The sequence below is a fragment of the Cherax quadricarinatus genome, chromosome 32 (genome assembly GCF_038502225.1).
Source record: "Cherax quadricarinatus isolate ZL_2023a chromosome 32, ASM3850222v1, whole genome shotgun sequence".
Lineage (NCBI taxonomy): Eukaryota > Metazoa > Arthropoda > Malacostraca > Decapoda > Parastacidae > Cherax > Cherax quadricarinatus.
This window is the reverse complement of record NC_091323.1, coordinates 13202923-13220006: the sequence shown is the minus strand read 5'-3', so window position 1 is coordinate 13220006 and position 17084 is coordinate 13202923. Positions and strand designations below refer to the sequence as shown.

At 39.8% G+C, this 17084-nt stretch overlaps 1 protein-coding gene across 3 annotated transcripts in view; it reads right to left on the bottom strand.

The window, feature by feature from the left end:
- LOC128690332 (mucin-2-like) overlaps nt 1-17084 on the bottom strand; it is a 297641-nt gene that overhangs the window by 48558 nt on the left and 231999 nt on the right. For 2 of the 3 annotated variants that reach the window (XM_070090460.1, XM_070090461.1), the window contains one exon: nt 14550-14651. The exons of the other annotated variant lie outside the window; for it this stretch is intronic. In XM_070090460.1, the coding sequence (XP_069946561.1) occupies nt 14550-14651 (102 nt within the window). The remainder of the gene's footprint in view (nt 1-14549; nt 14652-17084) is intronic. 3 annotated transcript variants of the gene reach the window in all.

Below are 17084 nucleotides of genomic sequence, written 5' to 3'. Positions count from 1 at the left end.
CCCCTGGTCACGGCAGGTGGTTCCTTCGACCTCACAATCTTATCCATATCTATCCGAGACCAGTATAGATTGGATAGCACCCACAAGTACGGCGCTACTAATTAATTGTGGACTGTATAAATTATATTAGTGTAACTGAATGAAGGGGGGGGTAGGTTACACATGGATATATCCATCAAGGAAAAAACACTTGTACATAATCTCACCACTTACCAGATATTCTCTGGTGGTCACTTGATGTAGCTGGATCACCCATAACCTATCCAATTACAACATACCTAACTGGCCAGTATCAGTCTGCTATAACTAGAAAGGTTACTTAACTGTGGGTGATTGATGCTCCTTATTTCCTCCATTCACCATCTCATTTCAATGTCCTGCTACACCGACACGGTTCTTATTCCAGCAGGACAAGGTATCCGTTGGTTTGTCCCAGTTTAGAAGTCGTGACTCCATAAAAACTTCACTATCCTCGAGACAGGAACAATGAGGTAAACATGTGCACACACACTCTGGGAATGGCAGCTCATATCGCTTCAACGATTCCTTAACTTAGTATTATCACTGATTACATTACAATTCACAAGACGATTTAATGTCTCATAATTATTGTACACATTAGAGGTCACTCTATTAAGATCTGAGACCGATGAGTGAAGATTAACTCACGGGTATTTCCCCTGGACACACACCATGGCCGCGCACCAGTCACCCCCAGTCGAACCATTATTCACTAATTTTACCACCCTTTCACGGTGGTCCCGTAAATCACATTCCCTCACTCTTCACCAGGAACAGTTACGGCACTTCCTATTATGAAGTGAGGCCTATATTAATCCTTAGGCCGCCGTGAATGCCAATTTCCTGGTCCCATGTTTTCACAGCCTCCTCACTCCATTCAAAACACTCCCGCCTCCCTCTGCCCTGACTCGACCTCCCTCCCCGCACATCCGCGCAGGCGCAGGGGGAACACTGTTGGTTCTATTCAAATTTCAAATACATTTTGACTCAAATCAACACATTAAACACCTATTAGGCACTATAGCTTCGGAAAATTAAATATTTTCCACAAGAGTATTTATGGTCATTTATGACTTATTTTAGGGTCTAAGACGTATCTTCCATGTATAGTTTATCACATTCCCCACACGGAAAGGTGTAGATACTAGAGGAAATAACTTGACTCTGGCAAACAAGGAATCCCTGAAAAATGACCTTAAAGTTAATGAAGAGTTTAGTGAAAGTAATTGCAGATCATTTAGTTTCAGTATCTCTTCAAATTAATTAATAACGATAACAAAGTCCGTAATCTTCCAGAGTGAACACTGTACCAGTCAGCAGCTGACCTAAGTAAGTAAGTTTATTCCGGTATACACAAATACAGTTACATAGATTATCATACATAGCAGCATATGTGTAGAGAACCTAGGATAACCCAAAAAAGTCAGAGTGACTGTATATAGTATTCTGTTTTCTGTATTGGATTGATAAAAACCTTGGTTGGCGAAACATAGTGTTAATAAATGCCCTAGTTACCGCAGACATGTTTCTCACCTGCCACTGCAACATTAACAACTACATGATGAATGAGACAATTGTGCAACACTTGGGTGTCTTTATTGCGGAGAAGTTTCACCAGCCAGTAACTTCTTCAGTTCAATGCAGAGAAGAACGGTGGAAGCAACATTCAACATTCACGAGCAACATGCACGAGCAACATTCAACATGAACGAGCAACATTCAGTGTGCACGAGCAACAATGTGCACCAGCAACATTCAACATTCATGAGCAACATTCAACATGCACGAGCAACATTCAACATGCACAAGCACCATTCAACATTTATGAGCAACATTCAACATATACAAGCAACATTCAACATGCACGAGCAACATTCGTGCATGAGCAACATTCACGAGTAACATTCAACATGCACAAGCAACATTCAACATGAACTGATAAGAGGAGACACGTTGCAGAAAAAGTTTTCGCAGGGGCTCTCCAGGGTTCTTGGTCCAAGGTGCAACCACTCTTAGGGTTTATAATTTGCACTCATGCCACTAAGCCAGGTGCTGCCATCTCGTGGCCATAGGCCTACCTAGAATTCACTCCACGAGATGCTGCATCCTTCTCACTATAGCACCAAACAAGGAACCAGCAAGACCTCCCTCCACTCTCTCGTTAGGCCAGCAGGCCTGACCGAAGCTAGCACAGAACAATGCCTGTACAGTTACAGAAAAAAGTTCCTTGACACCCTCTCCTGGGCAGAAATAATAACAGGCAACTCATATGTAGTAAACAGAGTAGTAAAGACCAGTGGCGGCTCATAGCTAAAATTAGTGGTGCTGCTGCTTCAGAAAAATTTTAGCCATTGTTTTAATATTGTGTAAAACGAAACAAGTACATAAAAAGAAAATTTATACATATGCTTCATAAAATCATAAACAAATATTTTTTACTTACCTAAATTGTTACAGTTCAAGCTTGATCTATTCATTTAAAAACGAAATCCATTAGAAAACATCTTATCTCCCTGATACACCCCATCAACTAACTACACAAATACCACCTGGTGGTTCACACTTACACTCACTCACCCATTTGACCATAAACAGAAATATTAATCTCAATCTTAAAATAATGAATCCTATGATACTCCAATACTGAAACTATGTACTGTGCCAAAACAAAAGCATTCACATTGCTAAACTCACAAACTAGTATTTAGTCACTTAGCCATAATACCAACTTACCTCATAATTTGTAATATTTTAAAATAAAAATTTAAACTAAGTCTGCCCGAAATGCCTAGCCATGCTAGGCGTTGTAGTGGTACACTCTGTAATCATTATTTAACTACATGTAAACCACACAACAACCAAATTCTGTAAATTCAACATTGTAATCTTTATAGAGAATAAACTTTGAATTTGAATTTGAATTTGAATTCTTGTTCTACTTAGCATGGAAAGATTAATAAATAAAATAGCTGGAAGCATGATAATCATCTAATTCTACATTTTATCATATCCAAGAATATGGTACATAGTTTCTAATTAAGCATAACCCACGTCGCCGAGTCAAAAAGAAACACTACCTTGCACTTACACAACAGGGTCAGCACTGCGTCAGCGACAGTGCTCTCTCTACCTAGTGTGCAGCGTCTTATCTCGGACATGTGCACAACAGCCAAATACCGAATCACTGAAACGGTGCAGTGCACAGTTCCATACAAGGATTTTTGTAATTTTTTTCATGTACTAGGGGATGGCTACTGACATTAAGCTTAAGGATTATATAATGTACAAGTATAAAGAAAGAATTAAAGAAAAAATATTCATTATATTGAATGTTATCGATAATATCGAGTGAAAACAGCGAGTGCTGCAGTTCCGCAGTGCCTATACACCAGCCGCCACTGGTAAGGACTATTTTCATGAATTAATGCAGTTTGTAACGTTATACTCGTTATACTCTTAGCATCTGGTTCACTGGTCAGGAGGGTATACCTACATGAGTGAGTGAGATATGCCGAATAAAATGTAACACTCAGCATGCCACAAACAGGCAACAAGGGGAAGGGGTTGGCCTGTATGTCAAAGAGTTGCTCATTTGCTCAGAATTACTAAACACCACAAATGTAGTTGAAGTTTTGGTAGCAAAGATTAAGAAACAAAACCTAGTCATTGTAGTTTTTATATAAGCCACCAGATGCAATGTCCCAACAGCTGAAGGAACAGTTATTGAAAATTGACAATTGTCCAAAAAAATCTTTTAAATTCAGCCCCAAATATCTTGTTGCTTGGTAATTTCAATCTAAGACATTCAAAATGGAATAATCAGAGATAATCCTAGGAGGCAGCTCAGATAGAAATCTTCACACAGATGAGTAGCTGAATCTCTAATAAATACACTTTAAGCCAGCAAATAGTGGAGTCAACAAGAGTGTAAAATGCACTTGACCTTATTTTCACAAATAATGATGACCTGTATGAAATATAACAGAATCAAAGACAGTTAATTCAGATCAAAATCTAATCGAAGTTCAGACTTGTATGCACAGTCACAAGGGTGCCTATACCAAATTAAACTTTAACAATAAGAACATCACCTGGGATGAAATAAATAATCTCCTTAATGAAACATGCTGGTAAGATCTCTGTGAAAGCTTACTCAGCCCTGTAACAACTTCAGACAGTATTACCAAGGCTGGCTCCTCCTCAGGAAAATTAATGAATAGAAAAAGAACAAAAACTGACAAACATAAACACTTTATTATTTAGAAAATATAAAATATAAAACACTTAAATATGAAATATTATTCCTACTTCAAAGAAAATGAAAAATGAAAAATATAAATGATATCTGAATTCAACGCTAATATATATATATATATATATATATATATATATATATATATATATATATATATATATATATATATATATATATATATATATATCTATATATAAAACTTGGGTGTCTGGTGTTGGTGACACTGTGTGTTGTTGAAATCGTAGCCGTTGCTGCTGATGGGGGGGTCGCAGGTGTTGATGGCAACCCACCGGCTCATTCTTCACAGATTTTATAGTCGTCAATAATCCGTCCAGATGACAGGAAAGCAGGTTTTTTTCCACTGCAATGATGAGGAGTTATATCCTGCTACTTGCATACACAAACAGGTAAGTGGATCAGAGATTGGGATGTCTAAGAACGTTAGTCCGTCTCCTTCAATTCTACTCATTGATTGGCAAGTGACCCTCTCTGTCATTTCAAGCTGTAAAGAAGGACAGATTACCCACTGCTTAAGAAATCACTCTCCATGATAAGTACAATACCTAAAAGATGTGGTGATTAATAAAACATTTAACCTATCAAGACTGAAAGGACTACATTAATTATTGGTCAAAAGTGAAGCTTTCAACCAATAAGTTCACTAAAATATTATCAGGCGTGTACTTACAGTAGTGTTGGGAGCTGTGAGTCGTGTGATTTACTGTTTGACTGGAGCCCCACACGTCACCTTTCAGGGGGGGGGAGAAGGAAGGGGAAGGGATAGCGGGAGCTAGACTGACCCTACCTTAACAAGTAGCCAGCAATGAAACTATTGTTACTATATACTCCCTCGCTACTTCTATCTATTGAACTTTTCCCTCACACTCCCCCATACCAAGACTTATAGTCAAGGAGTATAAGAAGAATAGGCGAGGAAAAAGTTCTAACATGTGGAAGTCGCGTAAGGCAACAAATCTTCTACTGACTGTCACGACTTAACCAGTCAGAGAAATAATTGGATGAACCATTGATATACACAATAGGGAACTTAAAAGCCTGGAGTGCCAATGTCCACCTCAAGAGGCGACTGTTGGTTCCCTTAAAAGTTTCTAGGTATATCAAAGGTTTGTGGTCCGTTTCTAAATTGAATTCTTTTCCCAGCAAATATAATTTAAGTTTGGAGATACCCCACACAAGGGCTAAACATTCCTTTTCTAATGTGAAGTATCTCGTTTCTGCGGGAAGGAGTTTCCGGCTTAGGAAGCATACAGGGAAGGGACTACCATCATGGTATTGTAGTAACACTGCACCTAAGCCAGTATTGGAGGCATCAGTTCTTAAACAAAATGTTTTATTAATATCTGGAATCTTAAGTATAGGGTCTTTCGAAAAGATACTTTTAATCTCATTAAACTTTTCCCGACCTACGTCGGAAAGTTCAAGAGGTTCCTTCACAGACTTTTTAAGGAAGTTGGATAAGATGCCTGTAAGATCAGTAAGGTTCGGGATAAACCGTGCATAAAAATTTACAGAACCAAGAAAGCTACGCATGAGCTTCTTGGTTTTGGGGAATTTAAATTCTAATAAAGCTTTGATCTTACTGGGGAGAGGCTGCAGAGAGTTATTAGAAAGTATCCGTCCAAGATATCTAATCTTGTTATACCCAAAGAAGCATTTCTTCGGCTTGGCAGTGAGGCCATATGAGCGCAACCTACGCAAAACTGTTGTTAATGTTTGGATATGTTCACCCCACGTGGTTGTCATTACGTAAATGTTATCAAAATAAACTGAAACATTTGGCATATTACCCAAGACCTTTCTCATCAGTCTCACGTAGGTAGCACAGGCAGTTACCAAACCAAAGGGCATAGTTCTATATTGCATCAGTCCTTGGTGTGTAGGAAAAGTGGTGTACTGCTTAGATGAAGGATCTAACATTACTTGAAGATATGCCTGCACAATATCAATCTCTGAAAAGAAGGAAGAGTCATAAAATTTGTGTAGATCGCTATCTATTAAGGACATAGGCTCAGCATCCCACCGAGTTATAGCATTAAGGCCTCTGAAGTCAATAGCAAGTCTATATGAATTATCCTCCTTCTTAACCATGACTACTGGTGAGCAATATGCAGATACTGAAGGTTCAATGATCTTTAGTTTTAATAATTTGTCTACCTCTCGGTCAAATGCATCCCTAAGGTGAACTGGAACTGGGTATAATTTCCGTTTGATAGGATTGTCAGTCACTAAGTCAATCTTATGGACTACCGTGGAGGTAACACCTGGAATATCAGTAAAGACGTCTGAAAAGTTACTCACACATTGAAGTAGTTCATGTCTCTTATGGTCATCCAAAGAATCATTAATATTAATGTTGGTTGCACCCGAGTGGTCAAGAGTCACCAAGTCATGTAGTTCTTCATCATAGTCTAAGTTAGAGGTGTCAATTACACACACCTTACATTCTTCAGTTGTCTTAACAAGTTCGTGTGGAAAAACTAAGTCAAAGTTATTACGACAGTTAACCGAATTTCTTCGGTAATATTTCTTAAGGATGTTGATATGATAAAGCTTAGGTTTCCCCTTGACTTCTATGAGGTAGTCAACTTTCCCACAAATTTTTAATACTTTATATGAACCTTTCCATGCTACTAATAATTTATTTGACTTGATAGACAAAAGTACCAGAACTTCATCCCCTACTTTAAAACTTCTCCTCTGACTTTTGGAATCAAAATAGGTTTTGTACTGGTCCATTGAAAAGCTTAGGTTTTTCGAAACTATGTCAGAGGTCTCCTCAAGTTTGGATCTAAGGTCAAGGAGACACTGATAAGAAGACTGAACCTCAGCCTTTACGCCCTCATTAGTCCATAAGTCTATGGTAGACAGGCCTCTGGCCTGTCTACCATAGAGAAGTTCAAAAGGTGAAAACCCCAAAGAGTCACTGGGAACTTCCCTCATGGCAAACAAAGCACAGGGTAGGTAACGATGCCACTCCTTAGGTTTAAGGGAGCAAAGTTTCCTTAAAATGAACTTGAGAATCGAATGCTGGCGCTCACTCCTCCCATTACAGCTGGGATGATAGGGTGTGGTGAAGAGAGGCTTCACTCCCAGAAGTTAGTATAGATGTTGCATTAAGTCAGATGTGAATTGTGTCCCACGGTCAGACAAAATTTCTCTAGAGATGCCCACTCTGGAGAAGATGGACAAAAGGGCTTCAGCCACCTCTGTAGTAGTTATGGTCTTTAAGGGAACAGCTTCAGGGAAACTCGAAGCATAATCAACTAATGTTAATATATATCTATGTCCCCCAGATGAAAGTGGAGATAAAGGACCAACGATGTCAATAGCTACTCTTTCAAATGGTACCGTAAAGATTGGCATTTTGACCATAGGTACTCGCCTGGTACCTCGGGAGGATGACAGTTGGCAAACTTTACACGATCTACAATAGGTAGTGACATCTGAGGACATTTTTGGCCAAAAATAGGTTTCCCTAATTTTATTTAAGGTTTTACGATGCGAGAAATGTCCGGCCACTGGCAGGTCATGAGCCATTTTAAGAACAGTCTCTCTGCATTGACTTGGAACAACTAAGATGGAATAGTCTATCTCGTCTGAATTTAATTTGAATACTGATTTATACAAGATATCCTTTATATATTCAGATTTATATGAAAAGTTTTTCCTTTGAATAACTTGATTTTGTTTAGCTGCATTATGGCAATTCTGAAGTTAGTTTAATATGTTTATTATGCACCCCATACCCATCCTGTGGGCGGTAGTCAAAAGATTACAGAGGTACATAATGGGTCCAGGGACTGGGCCTCAAAGTTTTGATAACTGAGGAAGATTTCTGAAGAGAAGGGCAATTACGTTGTAAATTGACAAAGGAGTCCTTCGATATATCTAAAGGCTTAAAGTCAGGGAAAATCAAAGGATGGACAGTAGGAGAAGTCTGGGCTTTGGTCTGAGCCCTAGTCAAGACATTTATAGTATCGGAGGTGATATCTTCACTTTCATCTAGCAAGTGAACCGGTGATCCTACTACCTCGCTTTCGAGAGTAGCATCACTGGTTTTTAATCCCACATGAATATTCCGAGACATTGTCTCATCTGGACTTTCGAGGGGCTTCTCTGACTCTACAGGAAGAGGATCTGAAAAGCTTATGTCCACCTTTGGTGATGAAAGGTCAACCTCAGAAGGAAGAATGGCACCTTTTACATTATCTATTAGTACGGAGCAAGAAGTGATGGGAGCTAGTACGGCTTCAGACCAACCTGTGAACCATTTAGACCTAATGTAACAACGGATGGTAGGAAAAGTGTCCATACGGTCCAAGTAGTCTGAAAGTATAGCAGAGGAATGAGTTTCTTTAAGGTTAGGGAACAGCTTATCAGAAATGACTATACATGTGCATCCAGTGTCTCGTAAAATGGTAGATACATTAAGTCCATTAACTGTTCCTGAACAGAAGGGTGCTTGGTCATTACAGTCTTTAAAACATCTTCCAACTTTTTGGACCTTCTTAGAAGGACAATCTGGACGTTTATGTCCCATAACACCACACAAATGACAAACAGGAATAAAAGAAGTCATTTTACTTTCCACTAGAGGCTTTGATTTCTTAAGGTCTGATGAACCCTTGCCCTTAGGGTTCGATCCCTTTAGGTCTTTATAGGAATTGTGAGCCTCAGCATACAGGTCAGCAGCCTCAGCAACTTCCTCAGCTTTAATCAGGTTACGTTCTCTAATGAATGTTCGTATCTGGTGAGGAAGAGCTGTCAGGAACTGGTCAGCAACCATGAAGTCTCTAAGAGATTCATAACTGTGATCAATTCCTGAACTCTCTATCCAAAAGTCGAACAAACGAAAGTGTTACTTGTAACTGCTGAAAGTTTTGGCCAGGCTGTAAGGTGGCATACCTGAAATCTTTCCTGTAAGAATTAGTGGTTTTTTGATATGCTTTAAGGATTGCCTTCTTCAGTAGGTTATAATTACATATGATATCCTGCGACAAAGTTGCATAGATATTCAAAGCGGTACCAGAAAATAACATTCCTAACGTGGTAGCCCAGGTGTCAGCAGGCCATTCACAGAGGGTAGCGGTATTTTCAAACCTGATAATGTATAAAGTAATGTCTTCACCCTCTGTGAAGGGAGGTAAATTAGGTGTTGGAATATGTGCACTAGCTGCATGATGTTCAATTACTCCTTCCTTTAATTGTTGTTGTGCAAGAGTTAACTTTTTATTCTCTAATTCAAGGCGAGCTTTTTTGAGCTCGCGATCCTTTTCTCTCTCTATTAACTCGAGTTCTCTAGCTTTTTCCTCACATTCTCTAGCTTTTTCCTCATGTTCTCTAGCTTTTTCCTCATGTTCTCTAGCTTTTTCCTCAACTTCTCTATCCTTTGCTCTTTCCTCAAGTTCTCTTAATTTAACTTGTTCCTCACGTACTCTAGCTCTCTCCTCATGATCAAGTCTATCATGCTCCTTTTTGTCTTCTCTCTCTCTTTCTAACTGTCTATCTTGGTTTTCTCTTTCAATTCAATCTCTCTCCTTTTTATCCTCTCTTTCTCTTTCTAACTGTCTTTCTTGATTCTCTCTCTCTATTCTTTCTCTCTCCTTATTCTCTTCTCTTTCGATTCTCTCTCTCTCCTTTTCTTCTTCTCTTTCCCTTTCTGTCTTTCTTCTCTCTCAATTCTCTCTCTTTCAAGTCTTTCCTGGATCTTAGCACTAATGAAAGATTCTAAATTTTTCCCTGTTATTCCTAACTTACTTCCAGCGTTCATCCAAAACTGGTATTCCTCCATGCTTGCAAGAATAACTTAAACTATGGGGGAAATGAAACGGGCATTAAAGAAAACGGAGGGTTCAATTACTGCTCCACTCAAACTGTAAATAAACCAGAGGGCTCGATCCCTGCTTCAATTAAACAATATATATTAATGAAAAGGAAGGGTTCTATGCTGGCTCCGAGCAAACAGTAAGTAGAATGGGGTCACTTGACCATCCAATCTTCTCACCAACAAATCAAGAGTGTCCTACAACAGTTCCCTTGATAAAATAAAAAGCTCAATGAAACAAATTGTCACTGGAAAATCTCGGGTCCCTAGAGTCTAATCCTCCAAAGTGTTTCAAGCTCGAACAAAAAGGTGGCAGAATTAAATATTATATCCTGCCTGACTTGACTTACAATAAATTGAGAATATAACAATCACCAAATCTTTTAAATACCTGTACTGTAGTCCTACCATAGAGAATGATTACTCATGGCTGGTGGTAACCGTCTGTGGTATGCGGCGTTGAAGTTCGAATGGTAGATTCGAGATGGAATTGAATCTTGATTCAGTCGAGTTGATCCTGGCAAGGTCGCCACTTGTGAAGGCTTACTCAGCCCTGTAACAACTTCAGACAGTATTACCAAGGCTGGCTCCTCCTCAGGAAAATTAATGAATAGAAAAAGAATAAAAACTGACAAACATAAACACTTTATTATTTAGAAAATATAAAATATAAAACACTTAAATATGAAATATTAATCCTACCTTAAAGAAAATGAAAAATGAAAAATATAAATGATATCTGAATTCAACGCTAATATATATATATATATATATATATATATATATATATATCTATATATATATATATATATATATATATATATATATATATATATATATATATATATATATATAAAACGTGGGTGTCTGGTGTTGGTGACACTGTGTGTTGTTGAAATCGTAGCCGTTGCCGCTGATGGGGGGGTCGCAGGTGTTGATGACAACCCACCGGCTCGTTCTTCACAGATTTTATAGCCGTCAATAATCCATCCAGATGACAGGAAAGCAGGTTTTTTTCCACTGCAATGATGAGGGGTTATATCCTGCTACTTGCATACACAAACAGGTAAGTGGATCAGAAATTGGGACGTCTCAGAACGTTAGTCCGTCTCCTTCAATTCTACTCGTTGATTGGCAGGTGACCCTCTCTGTCATTTCAAGCTGTAAAGAGAGACAGATTACCCACTGCTTAAGAAATCACTCTCCATGATAAGTACAATACCTAAAAGATGTGGTGATTATTAAAACATTTAACCTATCAAGACTGAAAGGACTAAGTTAATTATTGGTCAAAAGTGAAGCTTTCAACCACTAAAATATGATCAGGCATGTACTTACAGTAGTGTTGGGAGCTGTGAATCGAGTGGTTTACTGTTTGACCGGAGCCCCACACATCACCTTTCGGGGGGGGGGGAGAAGGGAGGGGAATGGATAGCGGGAGCTAGACCGACCCTACCTTAACAAGCAGCCGGCAATCAAACTATTGTTACTATATACTCCCTCGCTACTCCTATCTATTGAACTTTTCCCTCACAATCTCTTAAATGACATGTATCCAAACCAGTGTCTAGAAAGAACCAACTTTGTAGCAGCTGAGGTATGGTCAATGCACATACCCCTAAGGAAAAAGAAGAGAAGATGTTAACTAGAGAGAGAGAGACTCACTCTGCAGGTGAAGATGAAGAATCACTTAGCTCTTCTAAGAGGGGCTAGAAACACTGGCTAGGAAAATAGAAAATACTGAACTTAAGTTAAATGAATTTTACAGGATCCAGGAGAGACAGGAGCTAAAAGTCATATATGAAATTGGAAGAAATCTCAAATATTTCTTTACATATGTCAAAAACAAGGCAAAAAACCCATCCAGTAATGGGTCCTTGCTCAAACAACATGGGACGTACCCTGATGACAGCAAAGAAATGAGTGAAATACTGAAGTTTTAATATGACTCTGTTTAGTGAGCCGTTAATAAACTCAAAATCAACAATGCAACTAATTAATTTTATGAACGAAACTCAAAATCTTGTCAACTTTTCCAAAATTTGTGACATAACCGGACTTTGAAAAAAGCCACTGACGACATGCCCATACACTCTTCTCCAGGCCCTGACTCGTAGAACTCTGTGTTCATCAATAACTGCAAGAAACCCCAATCATGTGCCTTAAATATTCTATGGAGAGGGGGCCTAGACATGGGGGTCATCCCACAGTCACTAAAAACAACAAATATAACCCCATTCCACAAAGGTAGCAGTAAACAATAGCAAAGAATTACAGACTGATAGCATTAACGTCCCACATAAAAATCTTTGAGAGCGTTCAAAGAAGGAAGATCGCCAACCACTTGGATACATGTAGGGGGGGAGTATACATGGAAGGGGTTTCGGGGATCAAAGCCAGTGTGGCCCGGTCCATGACCCAGGGCAGCATGGGTTTAGAGTTGATCGCTCCCGCCTCTTACAACTACTGGACTACTATGACATAGTCTTGGATACACTGGAGAACAAACAGAATGCAGATGTAATATATACAGACTTTGTGAAAGCCTTCAACAAGTGCTTTCATGGCGTAATGACACAAAATGCGCGATAAAGGAATAACAGGAAAAGTTGGTAGATGGATCTATAACATAAGCAACATTCACCTTAGTACTACATAATTAACATAACCAATATTCACACAAGAACTACAACATTTTTATACGCAACATTCACATACATAACATTCACGTAAGCAACATTCACATAACTACAATATTCACATAACTGCAACATTCACATAACTGCAACATTCACATAACTGCAACATTCACATAACTGCAACATTCACATACGCAACATTCACATAACTGCAACTTCACATATGCAACATTCACATAACTGTAACATTCACATACGCAACATTCACATAACTGCAATATTCAAATAAGCACTGCAGCATTACTGCTACTACTATCAGCACTACTGCTACTACTACTACTACTACTTCTAGTGTCAATAATAACGCTAGCACCACCACTACTACTACTACTACTGCTGCTGCTTCTAAAATTTATACTGGTGCTGCTACTACTACTAGAACTACTCTTAATAGTGCTACTACTGCTACGATTACTACTGCTTCTACTACACCTATTACCACCACTCCTACTGCTACATATACTACTAATACTGCTACTTATTCTACTACTACAATTAGTACCACTAGTATTGCTACTACTACTACTACTACTACTACTACCAGTACTGCTACAACTATTACTACTAAAACAACTTGTATTACTATTACTTCTAATACTACCCCCACCCAACCACTACCACCGTTATTACTACCACTACAAATGCCACATTCATATTAGAAGGGACATAAACCTCACAAAGGCAATGCAATGTGTACACAAGAAACAATGCACCATACAACATATACAAAATATACGTAAAGAATACTTAACACAGTGCAAGTATCCTCTTTAACGTATGGTGATGCATGTGTTATGTGTCCTTGCTCCTGTGTGTCTTGGTCGCCAGTTTCGCAAATACCGGAGCTGTTATTGGGCAGATGTCCTTTTTTGATCTTTTACTGGTTAGATTTTCACTTGTTATTGTGATGGTATTGGTCAGTTCTTCAGTTTCGTGCGCTATTAGTCATATCTTCATAAGTTCTTAGGCCATTATTGGTCAGATCTTTATGAATTCCTGGGCTGTTATTGGTCAGATTTTCAAAAGTTCTTGAACTGTCATTGGTCAGGCCTTTACAAGTTCTTGAGTTATTATTGGTCAGACCTTCATAATTTACTGGGCTGTTATTGGTCAGTTTTTCACAAGTTCTTAGGCTGTCATTGGTCAGGCCTTCACAAGTTCCCGAGTTGTCATTGGTCAGATCTTCATAAGCTAATGGGCTGTTATTGGTCAGATTTTCACAGGTTGAAAGACTGTCATTGGCTAGTTCATCACAAATGACTGGCCAAATCTTCATGCTCCTGGCTTATAATTGGTCGAGTATTCTTAGTCACATTTGCTCACTGCTAACGTAAGTTTGGCTTCTGTTTCAGCAAATTGTGTTTTTGTCGGTGTTCAGTTATTCGCATAAAACCCAGAACCTATCAATGATAAGACACTGTTAATGATATAACCCAGAGCAATCAATGAAAAGACATTGATTATGACAGGTCAACAGCAAGATTCCGGGAGCAGTAATCATACGGAATAATCCGTTGTACCCCCTTTAAAACCAACAACAATAATGACAGGGTCTTGTTTCGATTGTCCGCAAAATTTGGGTTTGAGTCGTTCTTTCAAATGGACGCAAAGTGAAGTTGTCAAGTGGTTCTTTAAAACAAGAACCAACTGAAAGTGTCAGGTCAAGCTGTCCTTTCAAGTGGGGTCAGTAGAAGTGAGTGGTTTTAAGAGGCAGGCCACCGGACCGTACCTGGCAGCCGGTGTCAGGGTCAGCGTAGTAGCCAGGAGCCTGACCAACACAGTTGAAGGAAGTGACTGGTATAGTGCCCAACTGTGGGTACGTTCCGTCATCCTGCAGGACAAGGAGTAACTAGTTAGTGAATACACCAAACTTTATACATCAGTGTTTATATTATCATCTGTTTTATCCTCACATAATGTATCTTGCATTGCCATTGTTATTATGTGTATGTACTCACCTAGTTGTGGTTGCAGGGGTCGAGTCATAACTCCTGGCCCTGCTTCTTCGCTGGTCGCTACTAGGTCCCCTCTCTCCCTTTCCCATGAACTTTATCGAACCTCTTCTTAAAGCTATGTATGGATCCTGCCTCCACTACATCACTCTCCAGATTGTTCTACTTCTTCACAACTCCATGATTAAAGAAATACTTCCTAACATCCCTGTGACTCGTGTGTGTGTGTGTGTGTGTGTGTGTGTGTACCCACCTATTTGTGGTTGCAGGGGCCGATTTATAGCCCCTGGCCCCGTCTCTTAACTGATCGCTACTAGGTCCTCTCTCCCTGCTCCATGAGCTTTATCAAACCTCGTCTTAAAACTATGTATGGTTCCTGCCTCCACTACGTCACTTGCCAGACTATTCTACTTCCTGACAACTCCATGACTAAAGAAATACATGTACTTCTTAACATCCCTTTGGCTTATCTGAATCTTCAGGTTCCAATTGTGGCCCCTTGTTTGTGTCCCATCTCTGGAACATCCTGTCTCTGTCCACCTTGTCAATTCCTCGCAGTATTTTGTATGTCGTTATCATGTCTTCCCTAACCCTCCTGTCCTCCAGTGTCGTCAGGTCGATTTCCCTTAACCTTTCTCCGCAGGAGAAATCTTTGTACTTTCTCTAATTTCTTGACGCGCTTAACCAGGTGTGGGTTCCAAACTAGTGCTGCATACTCCAGTATGGGCCTGACGTACATGGTGTAGAGTCTTGAACGATTCCTTACTGAGGTATCGGAACGCTATTTTTAGGTTTGCCAGACGCCCATATGCTACAGCAGCTATCTGGTTGATGTGTACCTCAGGAGATGTGTTCGATATTATACTCACTTCAAGATCCTTTTCCTTGAGTGAGGTTTGCAGTCTTTGGCCACCTAGCCAATACTCTGCGGTCTTCTTTGCTCTTCCCCAGACCAGGCTTGCAACCTGTCCAGATCTCTTTGTAGTCCTGCCTGATCCTCATCCAATTTAATTCTTCTCATTAAATTCATATCATCTGCAAACAGGGACATTTCTGAGTCTATCCCTACCGTCATGTCATTCACCTATACCAAAAATAGCACTTGTCCTAGGACTGACCCCTGTGGAACCCCACTCGTCACAGGCGCCCACTCTGACACCTCGTTATGTACCATGATTCGTTGTTGCCTCTCTGTCAGGTATTCTCTGATCCACTGCAGTGCCCTTCCTGCAATGTATGCCTGACCTCTAGCTTTTGCACTAATCTCTTGTGAGTATCTGTGTCGAAGTCCTTCTTGTAATCCAAGAAAATGCAATCTATCCAGTCTTCTCGTGTCTCACTTCTGTTACCTTGTCATAAAACTGTCATAAAAATCCTGTGTCACTGATCTGTGACACAGGATTTTCCTTCCCTGAATCCATACTGGTCATTGTTTAAAATCTTGTTCTGTTCAAGGTGCTCCACCACTCTCCTCCTGATAATCTTCTCCATGACTTTGCATATTATATATGTCAATGACACTGGTCTGTAGTTTAGTGCCTCACATCTGTCTCCTTTCTTAAAAATGGGGACTACATTTGCTGTCTTCCATACCTCAGGTAGTTGCCCAGTTTCAATGGATGTGTTGAAAACTGTTGTTAGTGGCACACACAGTCTCTGCTCCCTCTCTAAGGGCCCATGAAGAGATGTCCGGTCCCACCATCTTTGAGGTATCAAGTTCACTTAGCAGCTCCTTCACCTTTAGCAGGAAGTTCCTCATGCCTATGTAGTTCCTCCTTTTGTAGTTTTGTTTTACCCATCCTACTCCTGTTACCCTCTCCACTTGTAACCCTACTATGTATTCATAACTCAGGACCACGTGATCACTAGCTCCGAGGGGCCTTTTATTTGTGATGTCCTCAATGTCTGAGCTGCTCAGGGTGAATACGAGGTCCAGTCTTGCTGGTTCATCCTCACCTCTCTCTCTCTGGTAGTATCCCTAACATGTTGGCTTTCCATGTGTCGAGACCCCCATGTGGCTCCAGGTTTTCCCAATCCATCTCCTTGTGATTGAAATCACCCATAAGGTGGTTCTAAAGGAGGTTGTATTTTTTCTTCCTCCTGAATCAGGGTTCTCCTGCTCATCTCCGTCTTTGCTTCTCTTTCCTCCTTGCAACTTTGTACCCTCTCTTTCAGTTTGTTTTTCTTCTTGTGTTCTATCATGGTCTAGGTACACCGTCTAGTACATCGGTATGTCCCTTAGTCATGCTTTCTCCTGCAGGATCCTGTTTTGAGCCGATTCTGCCTTGAAGATCACTTTGACTGGTCAGTTT